The 10,601-nt window shown below is 46.9% G+C and overlaps 1 protein-coding gene across 5 annotated transcripts in view; it reads left to right on the plus strand.

The window, feature by feature from the left end:
• The window catches only part of Arhgap31 (Rho GTPase activating protein 31), a 130,928-nt gene that overhangs the window by 82,988 nt on the left and 37,339 nt on the right, over nucleotides 1–10,601 (plus strand). For 3 of the 5 annotated variants that reach the window (XM_010630038.3, XM_010630040.3, XM_010630041.3), the window contains 3 exons: nucleotides 6,646–6,728; nucleotides 7,696–7,803; nucleotides 8,432–8,577. In XM_010630038.3, the coding sequence (XP_010628340.1) occupies nucleotides 6,646–6,728; nucleotides 7,696–7,803; nucleotides 8,432–8,577 (337 nt within the window). The remainder of the gene's footprint in view (nucleotides 1–6,645; nucleotides 6,729–7,695; nucleotides 7,804–8,431; nucleotides 8,578–10,601) is intronic. The other 2 variants (XM_010630039.3, XM_010630042.3) reach the window with 1 other exon arrangement.

The following is a 10,601-nucleotide window of genomic DNA, read 5'->3' on the forward strand; positions in this document are numbered from 1 at the left end:
TACCTCAATGGAATAATAAAGAGGATTAAAAAATATTAATGGAATAATACCAGTAATGATAATAGATGCCATTTATTGAATGTTCCTTATATGATAAACATATTGTAAATATTAGCACACTGAATCCCCCAAATAACTTCATGTAGCAGGTATTATTGTCTCTATACCAATGAGTAAACAAGCTCCGAGAGGCTTGCCTGGGATGGTACACCTGGCAAGCAGAGATAAATATGCTAACTCTCCCAAATGGGACTCCGCTGTAGGGAAATAATCGTTGTGCACGCAAATAATGGACCTACAAATATGTGCACCGCAATATGTATATAAAAGTCTGAACTTTGTCGTTTATGCCTAACAGTAGAAAATGAACAAAATGAATGATAAGTCTATTACAGTGGACTCCCAAAATGGGAAGAGGTTATGTTACTAGAGCACCCACGAATTATGAAAAACCGAGAATGTCTGATATGGTCTGAAAAACACCTACATATGCCTATTTTTATAGTTTAAATCCTAAATATGCTATGTCTCCTTCAGTTATGTAATTTAATCTAATAAAATACAGCATTAAGAGAGCCTTAGAAAGTGCAGGTTGTTTCGGCGGCATCTTAGGGATTTTAGGCTTTAGGAAGAACAAAACTGAAAACACTGGCGAGAACTACAGGCAGCACAGCACGGCAGTCTGTTACAATATGGGAATGCTGGTGCCTCTGCCCAGGACAGCAGCCAATTAGCAGCAAGGAGAACTGAATACTGGTGTCGGATTGGCTACTTGCAAACCTCCACCAAAAAAAACAATTGGAAGGATATTTGTGGTTCTGTGGGATTCCAAGGGTTTCTGAGAACAATTGTTAGTTAGGTTCTAAGGAAAAATCTAGGAACAACTGAAGCTCACTCTCAACTGCGACTTCTCATGGTATACTCTATTTTCAAAACTATGTAGCCAAGAAAGGCCATATTTCAGATGAATATTTACTGACCACAATATGAAGTTAAATGGGGAAAAACGCAGTTGCATATAAATAGAAAAGGATGCTCTGAAGCCTGGGGAAGACAGTTTCTTTATGCTTCTTGTATATGTAGTGGTTATTTCTGCGTAGTGCAATAAAAGAACTTTTAAATTCTGCAGATATCCCAGTTTAACTTTTAGTTCATGTATTCGTTTCTCATGGCTGCTCTAACAAAATATTACTACAGTGTGACTTAAGCAGCCAATATTCAATCTCTCACAGTTCTTGAGATCAGAATTCTAGAACCAGTTTCATTAAACTGAACTCAAGTTTTCGACAACATGCTGACCTTTAGAGGCTTTCCAAGGAAACTCACTCCTTGCTTTTCCCCATCTGTGCCTCAGCTTGCGGCCAGGTCCCTCTGGTCTCTGCCTGTGGGCTCATACTGCTGTCTGTTCTGCTGGCTGTGTCAAATCTCCCTCTGCGTTCCTCTCACAGGGTTACCTATGACCATGTTGGGAGCTAACCCAGATAACCCAAAATAGTCTTCCCACTTGGGGTCCTTTTAAGTCACTCATGCAAACACCTTCTCTCCAAATAACAGTGTCATTTACATACCCCAGGGATTAGTATCTGATATTGTGGGGAGCTGTTATTCAGCCTACTATGTTATATTTGATTTGTATCAGAAAAAAAGCAACATTCGTCTTAAGAAAAATTTGTCTTGGTTCAGATTGATCCAGCTAAAAGTATTACATCCAAAGTAGGAGAATGTTGTTGACTTAGGGTTTTTAAAGGATACCAGCTTAATTATATACTGGATTTGTATTGAAGTGATTTATTTATGTATCCAACTCCCTTATTAAGTTAGCAGCTTTCTGAAGACAGGAGCTGTGTTTTTGTTCTTGTTTTTATTAATTGCTGTGTTCCTTTTCCCTGCTCTCCAGATGCTGGGAAGTGTTGTACTGTCACTTAGTAAATTGTTACTTTGCTGGCAGGTGTGTTGGAACAGCTTCTGAGATGTTACCTGAGACTGAGAACTAGCACGGGCTACGGCAAAGGCAGATGGGCTGTGAGCTCAAGGTGGCACAAGGAGAGTGGGCAGTGGCCAACTGCCTGGGTTTGCCAAGGTCTCTCCCACCTTTCACACTGAAAGTTCAGGGTGGGGCAAACGCAGATGGGGGGGGCTCAGCAAGGCTGGTGTTCATCGCATTTGGCAGCAGTCATAAGTCTGGTCCTGGAAGCATGGCCCATATGCAGCTGTCTGACATTTTCAAGAACAAAGTGAAATCTTTCCATTGCACAAATGTGTATTGGGCACCTACTATGTATACCTGGTGGCAAACTTCCAGAAGCTAGAGATTTCCTAGCAAGGAAGACAGACGCAGTCCTTGCTTTAGGGAAGCTTCCCTTTTATGGCAGAAAGAGACAGTAAAAACCTGTAAGGCACTGATCCATAGTGAGAACTGTTGTTAAATACCGTGAAGAAAAATAACACCATATTGGGGAAGAATGATGGGGACAGCTAGCTGTTTTAGGTAGGGTGATCAGAGGTCTCTGTTTGAGGTGACATTTGAACAGAGATGAGGAAATGAGGGCGCAGCTTATGCAGATATCTGGGGGAAGAGAGTACCAAGAAGCAGTAGCAAGTGAAAAGACCCGGGGGGGGTGTCAGAAATGAGCCCCTAGACCCATTTGGTCAGGGTAGGTAATAAAGTGCTCAGATGTCAAGAAAATTTGACAAGGCTTTTACTTTTGGAAAGAGTGCAAGCATAGCCCAGCAATGAGGCAGCAAGTGCCCAGAGCAGCAGGGAAGCAAGGTTTTAAGCCCTGATGCTAAGGAAACAGCTATCCTTTAAGTTCACTGGCTGAATTCTAAGGCTCACAATCTTTTGCAGTTGGCTAGTTTAAGTTTCATGAGAGGATGATCTGAAGGAGAAGAGAGGAAGAGAGAGCAGGAGGGGAGAGGGCGTGGGGAACAGAAAGTCCTGGCTGTTGAGAAGCTAGCTTTGGTAAGGGGTGAGAGAGGGTAGGTTAGGGTAGACTAGAGTCTAAGATAGAGGCCCTCCAGTTTATAGCCTTTGATAGAAAAGACAGGACTGCAGTTTCTCACAGGGATATGCCAAGCAGCGGGGAGCATGAGGAAGCCAGGGTGTCCAGTGAAGAAGAAGCAAAGCAGAGGGGACGGGGAGAGGGAGTGGAGGAATTCACAGATGGCCAGATCTCCCAGCAGCACTTGCTCCCACGGTGTACCAAAGACACTTGGGTACAGGTGCACTGTGTGCAAGGACACACAGTGGTTGCCTCTAGAGACTGGGGGTCTACAGGTAGAAGGAAACTCACTTTCCTCTGTGGATATCTGCTTTTTCCCTCCTTGAGACAGGGTCTTGCCATTCAACCCCAGCTGGCCTAGGATTCACGTTGTCCAGGCTGGTTTTAAACTCATGATTCTTCTGCCTAACCTTTTCACGTGCTGGGATTACAAACATGTGCCACTTAGCCTGGCTTTAAAAAATATAGATATAGATATATATGTTTTTTAAAAATCTGGTTATTGGTTTAAAATAAAATGCTTTTATAATAACTTTAGGTGATCCCACTCACCATTGGGGGCGAGCTCCAGGCTGTTTATGTTGGACACCTCCAGCCACAGGGTTGTGCAGGCTGGGGAACTTGAGCCTCAGGCAGTGGTGGCTTTGGAGAGACAGAGAAGCCCAGAGTGAGGGCTCTGCCTCGAAGACCAGAGCCTCATCTTTGCTGGAATACTCATGGAGAAAGCTGGTTTTGTTGATACAGATTGGAAGAGAATTCATCTTAGATATTTTCAGATTTAACTATCAGTCAGGTTGGCCAGGCTAAAGTGAAATTCGCTCCCACACAGCAGGCACAGTTTCAGCTCACCTCTCTCTATCGCCCCATGATGAACTCTTCCAAACCCTCCTGGGGGAACATAAAAGAGTTGAGCAAGTTTGGAGTGACCAGACCCATCCAGGAGAAAGACGAGGATCTAGAGAGTTTCCCCGAAAGGACTGGGGTGTGACAGGGAGAGGTTGTGAACAGTGAAATAAGTGCCAATCCCAACTGGGACCTGCAAGCATAGGGAGTCTTGCTCCTGACTGACAACTTCCTAACTATTAAAGGAACTTTGCATGAGGGAGATGATTTGACCCACACCTTTGTTCCCAGTCAGGTTTGGCTTTAAGGGTAGTGGTGTACAGCTTTGGAGAGCCGGATCCTGGCAGTGCAGAGAGAGAAGAGGCCTCCCAACGCCCTCTGCTGGCACGGTGGAAGTGGGGGTGACACCTTTGGGCAGCACCCCCTAGAGGGATCTTTCCTGCCTTGTGGAGCCAGGGTCCTCTCCTCATAACAGCCAAAGGGGAAAGAGGAAGGAGTCAAGGTGCTTTCTGGAGCCCTACCACCACCAGCAGCACCACCACCATTCTGTACTGAGGATCACCCGGTGGTACTGTACACGGAGCTTTTTTATTTTGAGACAGGATCTGGCCTCAAACTTGCAGTCCTCCTGCCTCAGCCTCCTAAGAAGCTAGGGTTACAGGAGTGTGCCACCGTGCCAGGCCCCATAGGCCCCATTCTTGCCCCTGCTCCCCATCCTCATTATCTCACAAAGCTAGATGGCAGCAGAGATCTTGTCTGTGCTATATCTGCATCCTGACTGGCAAACTCCGCAGAAGGCTGGGACACCTGTGTCTGTCCCACCGCCGGTCCTACCCCTCTCCCGACACCTGCCTTGGGAAAGAGACCTCTAGCTTCCCACGAAGAGAGTTTTGATTGCCCTTTAAAAGGGTGGGCTTCTGTGTGCTGGTTTAACTTTAATTGAATAAAAAAGGCAAACAAGAAAACACTTGGTAAACAAGTCGCCGATAGGATAGCCCACATGGGAGCAAGATCTTACATTCTAGCAAGGAGACTGCCTGCCCGCACCGAGGCCCCGCTCTATGAGCAAGATCTTACATTCTAGCAAGGAGACTGCCTGCCCGCACCGAGGAGCCCTGCTCCATGTAGACGCTCAACAGCGTACGTGGCAGTAGTCACTGCTGGGGCTGGGCTGGTAGGATGGGCAGAGCCAGTTTGGGCAGGACCTGAGAGTTTTCCTGTAAATTAGAAGGGAACGTATAGCAGGTGTGACTTAGAAGAGGGCCTGGCAAACAGAAGGTCCCAGTAAGGTTACTTGCCTTCCACTTTTAATGAGAAATAAGGTGCCTAAAAACTCTCCGTACTGAGTATGGAGATCAGTATTTGAAGCCCAATCCTGCAAATGACAGCTAAAGACTGAAAAGAAGTGAACAGTATTGAAAAACCATAAGCTGGGATCTTACTTTTGGTTGTATTTCAGGGAGTGATATTTATCAAATTAATGAACAAAATTTATAATTATACCCAGCATTATATACAAATTCATAGCAGGAAATACAAATTTATCAGTTACATGCCTGTGAATTCCAGACTATAAAGGTCGAACAGGCCTATGCCTGATGTTGTGGTACAGCCCTGTAATCCCAGTTCTCTAGGAAGCTGGGGCAGGAGGACTGTTAAATTTGAGCCCAGCCTGGGCAAGTTGGTGACATAGTGAGACTCAATCTCAAAATAAAAATGTTTTATAAAGGCTAGACTATAGAAAGTAAAGAAGGACAAAAAGAATGAAAAAAATGGAAGGGCTAGGGATGTAGCTCAGTGTAAAGGCCATGGGTTCAATTCCCTTTCAAAATAAATAAATAATAAGGAAAAAAAAGAAAAGGAAAAATTAAAAAGCTCAGGAGCCATTTTAACAATACGTCTTGGTCCAGGTGCAGCCACCCAGGCATATACATATGAGAAAAAAATGCATAGGACAGTAATTTAAGATTTGTAATATGTGTAAATTATATCAATTAAAACAGAAAGATGCCATTCCCATCACTTGGGCCCAGTAGCACTCCTGCGCTGGCTCTAGAGGGGCCCTTGGATCTGGGCAGGCAGGACAGAGTCTCAGGACAGGTGCAGGGATCACTAGACTCTTCCCAGAAACAGCTGCATGCATGCAGCAGCCCGGCAGTTGAGGGACGGACACGGGCCAGCGGGCAGTCAACACTGCCTTCACGCCATCGTTCCTGCCTCCCCGGCAAGGTCCTGGGCGGACAGGGTAACAAAATACCCACACAAGAAACAACCAGAGAGCAAGGAGGGCAAGGCCGCCTGGTCTCAGGGACAGAACTCTTATCCCTGCTGAGGAGGGCAATGTCTTCCCTGCTTCCTGGCCTGCAGGACAGGCAGCAGCTAAGTACTCGAGGTGACAGAATAGCCACAAGTGAGGTAGGGAAAGGCTGTTTGCATCTACGAAGACAGCTGGTGGAGAAGATGGGTACCACTGTGCCATCTCCATCTTACCCTCCACATGTGAGTCTGACTCTCTGCCGTGCAGGACACACCTAGCATCAGACACATTGTTTCCCAGAAACCTGACAACCATCTGAGGGTACTTAGACTTAGCCCATGGGTGCACATGATGCAAGACACTTCCCGCCCTAAACCCTCAGCAATAGTGGCTGGTTTGTCGTAGAGTTTGCCCCATATGCAGGTGGTCTCTAGTGTGCTCAGGAGGCTGCCCAAAGGACCGGGGCCTGAAGGAGACCAGCACGTGTGGGTGGGTGTCCGGGCTCCCAGGTATTCACGGCACCGCTCACGTTCTTCTCCACAGGAGGCAGTGTCACATTGCCCAGAAGAAGGCCAACTGGCCCGCATCCAAAATGTTATCCAGGAGCTTCCCGCATCCCATTATAGGTAAGATTCCTTGGGGAAAAGAATGTACAGTCCCTTAGTGTGGCACAGCTTTGAGAGGGCAGGGTGTGTGCTACAGCAGAGCAGATTCAGCGGGAGGTAGCTCTCCTGGGGGCATTTCAAAACTGGGGAATGCGTTGCTCTTTCTAAAGGGAGTTGGTGCCTCACACAGGACAGTGGCAGCAAAGCACAGCCTGTCTCCGGTCACTTCTAGCGCACTTGCCAGAATTGCCAAGGAAGTCATTCCAGTCACACAAGCCAGCCTCACGGTGACATTCTTGGTTGGTACCCAGATTTATAGCCTAGCCAAACCTGTGGAAACCCAGGTAGCTTTCAAACAGGGGGTGACTGTGGCTCTTCAGAATTGGCTGAGTGACCTCTGCTTGCTCATCAGCGTCCCCTCTTCACCACCTACATCCTCCCATTTCATCCTCACAGCTTAGCCACTAAGTGAGCCTCCATCTCCAACGCCCCTCCTCCCTGCCCATCTTCTGCAAGGGGCAGATTCTGATGTGGTGTGAGAAGGAACTCCCTTCCAGTCACAAATGTTTATCCATGACATGAGCTTCCTTACAAGTGTGAACTTACCTGTAGCTAGAACTTTTTTTTTCCCAAAAAGCCTAAATAATCCCATTTCAAACTTTTTCAGGCCTTTCCACCCAAGAAGGAGGAGCAAGGGGCCACTAAGCACCTTGAGGCCCTGAGCACTGTGGCTCCCTGGTTCTATCCCTGGCTGGCGCTCTCTGGGCCTCAGCTGACTTCTGACAAGACTGACACTTGTCCCCACCCTGGGCCAGTGTGCCCATGGCCAAGACAATGGCCTCCGCCAATCTTGGTATCTTCCCAGCATCCCTTCAAAATCTCTAAGATAGAAATAGAGACTCTTAAATTCAAACTTAGAAATGGCCTCCAGATGTCAGGCTTCGCAAGGGCGAACTTACTTTGTCAAAAACAAAATGAATCATTACAGGACCTTGGAGTACTTGATCCGACACCTGGCTCGCATCGCCTCCTTCAGCAGCAAGACCAATATGCACGCCAGGAACCTGGCCCTGGTGTGGGCTCCAAACCTCCTCAGGTAACTACTGTGCCCTCACCCTATAGGCTCGAGCAGCACGATGGAAATGAAGACGGGATCCTCCAGACTCCCTAAAACACAGACCTGTCACTAAGTGACCTCTAACCACGCACGGGAATTAAAAGTGGTTTTAAGAGCCTAAACTCTTTGCTTGCTAACTTGGAAACTCGGGTTCCAAAGCCATTCCTTGGCTATAATCACAATTTGGTAATGTTGTCCATCTGTATATTACAGTTTCACAAAAAGGCCTTTCTTGTGGCTGGGGCTCATTAGCTTTTCTTGTCTGTAGAGGAGTCGGCCGGCCTAAGCTGCTTCGGCTGCCTGAAATGATGAAATGACCTGTCCCACAGTTGGACAGAGGGGAGAGGGGATCCTTTGAAGAAAAAAACAAAAGAGTCGGCTCCTGGACATTAATGGGATGGTGTTTAGTCTCACAATTATAGTATCGGGTAGCTTTTCAGTTTATTCAGTGAGCTGGGCTCACAGCCTTTGGAGAGATCCCTTAATTGGTCTTAACCAGTTATAATATTCTACAAATTAACCAAGTATAAATTTAAGAGAGGGGCCTATACAGACTCCCGGGCCGTGAGGCATCTCCCCCAGGGAGGATGTTTCTTCTTTGGTTCAGGTCCAGAGACATCGAAGCAGCAGGCTGCAATGGGGACGCAGCCTTCCTTGCTGTGCGGGTGCAGCAGGTGGTGATTGAGTTCATACTAAGTCACGTGGATCAGATCTTCAGCAACAGCGCTCCTGGGGCTCTGGAGAACAACGGTAGTGAGTGCTCCCGCCTTAAACCCCACCACCCTGTCCTTTCTTGCAAGTCCTGTGGCCCAGATTGAGCGAGGCGGGGTTGGTTCTGGTTCTGACGCGTGTGAGTGCCAGCTGCGCATGTGCATCATGTGTTAGTGTCTGAGGATTGTGTGTTTATGCATCTGTGTGGGGGCAGCAAAGGTATAGTGTGTTTGCGGGTGGCTAGAGCATGTTTCAGATCCGTTACATCCATCACCTATCCTTGAATGTGATATGATGGAGAGAATTGAAGGAATTTTATTGAATTCTGAAACTTCTTTTAGTTATTCTCTAAAGAGACCAGCAGTATTTTTCTTAGTGATTAAGTTCATCTTTACTCTCACTGTAATATGTCAGAAGATTCTGATGCCTTCACCTAAAAGTGTTTGTTTGTTTGTTTGTTTGGAGACAGTGTCTTGCTGTGTAATTCAGGCTGGTATTGAACTCACCGTGTAACTGAGGCTGTCTTCAAACTCACAGTGATCCTCCTGCCTCAGCCTCCCTAGTGCTGGGTTTACAGGCGTGCTCCAGCATGCCCAGAATTCACTTAGAAGTCTTAATGGGTTTTGTTCTCAAATGTATATTCAGGGTTCTGCAAAATATTTGTTACCTGATTGAAGTGTTCTTTTCCAGTTAACTAATATAGTTGGGGAAACCAATCTAATTGTCAAAATAATCTATTGCAATTACTTGCCATCAGATTTAGATGGCTTAACTGAGAGAGTATAAGCACTAAGTCTAGGTCTTCGTGGCTCTAAGTGCCTACATTATTATGTATGTGGTATGTATTGAACCATCAATAAATTTTAGTTTCTTTTCTGCTCCCCTTCCTCCTCAGTCTTTAATGCTAACGTAATGGCTCTCAGGCTGCTGAAAATATGTGCTCTGCATAGCCTAACCAAGAGAAATCAGGGTGTTCTCACAATGTCATAAACAACTCTAACAGTGACATCTAGAATGCTGAAAGATATTTCATGTACCTGTTCCGATTTTGGGGTGTCTCATTCAAACCTGGATTTGGTAAATGAGAGCACTGGGGCCAGAGAGGTTGTGAGGTCTCCAAGACTGATTAAAAAGTAAGTAGATATTAAGTATCTCTTGTATACCAGACACTGTCCTAGACACTGAGGACACATCAGTTGACAAAATGGCAAGGACTGTGGCTCACAATGATATATGGTCTAGGGCCGATCCATGGTGCCCAAGTTACATCTCACCCAGAAACATGCTTATCGTGCCCTGGGCATTTCTTAATCCAGTCACAGTGACGTATCATGATGAACTGTCACATATACTTAAATAAAAATTAAGCTCCTCACAGGTCATGCCAAGCCTGCTGTGTTCTCAGGCCGTGGGCAGGCATCGGAGGACTGTGAGGTGGTGATGTAGGATCTGAGTGCTCTGGCGGCTGCATTTCAAGAGACTGAAAGGCAGCAAGGTTGGAAGTAGGGAGACCAGGGCCGGATTCAGGTGGGAATCTGTGCTGGCCTGTACTAGAGTGTTAGCCACAGAAGGGAAGGTGGCTGGATTCAGGATATATTGTGAGGTGGAGTTGTATTAGTCAGCTTTTTCATTGCTGAGACACAAGACCCAACGTCCATAATTTAAAGGAGGGAGTTTTGATTTGCTCATGGTTTCAGTCCATGATCAGCTGGCTCCAGCGGAGAGACACCACGGAGGAAGGCAGTGGCAGGGCAGAGCTGCTCAGTTCTTGGTGTCTGGGAAGCAGAGGAGGCAAAGAGTGCCAGAGTGGGAAGGACGAGGAGCCAGAGTAGACCTCACGGCCACATCTTCAGGACCCACCCAGATACCCCTAGAGGTGCCCTTCACCATTCCCCAGGGCAGATAGACCCCAAGGCCAATCAATTCCACCCTAACTGCCTGGGCTACACGGCCACTCTTAACAATCCACATTGGTGGGCTCGGCTCTGGCTCCCGGCAGGCTGGGCTCGTCTCAGCCAGGCTCGGCTCGTGTCAGCGAGGCTCGGCTGGGCTGGCTGGGCTGGGCT

This window comes from Fukomys damarensis, unplaced genomic scaffold, assembly GCF_012274545.1.
Source record: "Fukomys damarensis isolate Sample0158 unplaced genomic scaffold, DMR_v1.0_HiC HiC_scaffold_24, whole genome shotgun sequence".
In the NCBI taxonomy this organism is placed as follows: Eukaryota; Metazoa; Chordata; class Mammalia; order Rodentia; family Bathyergidae; genus Fukomys; species Fukomys damarensis.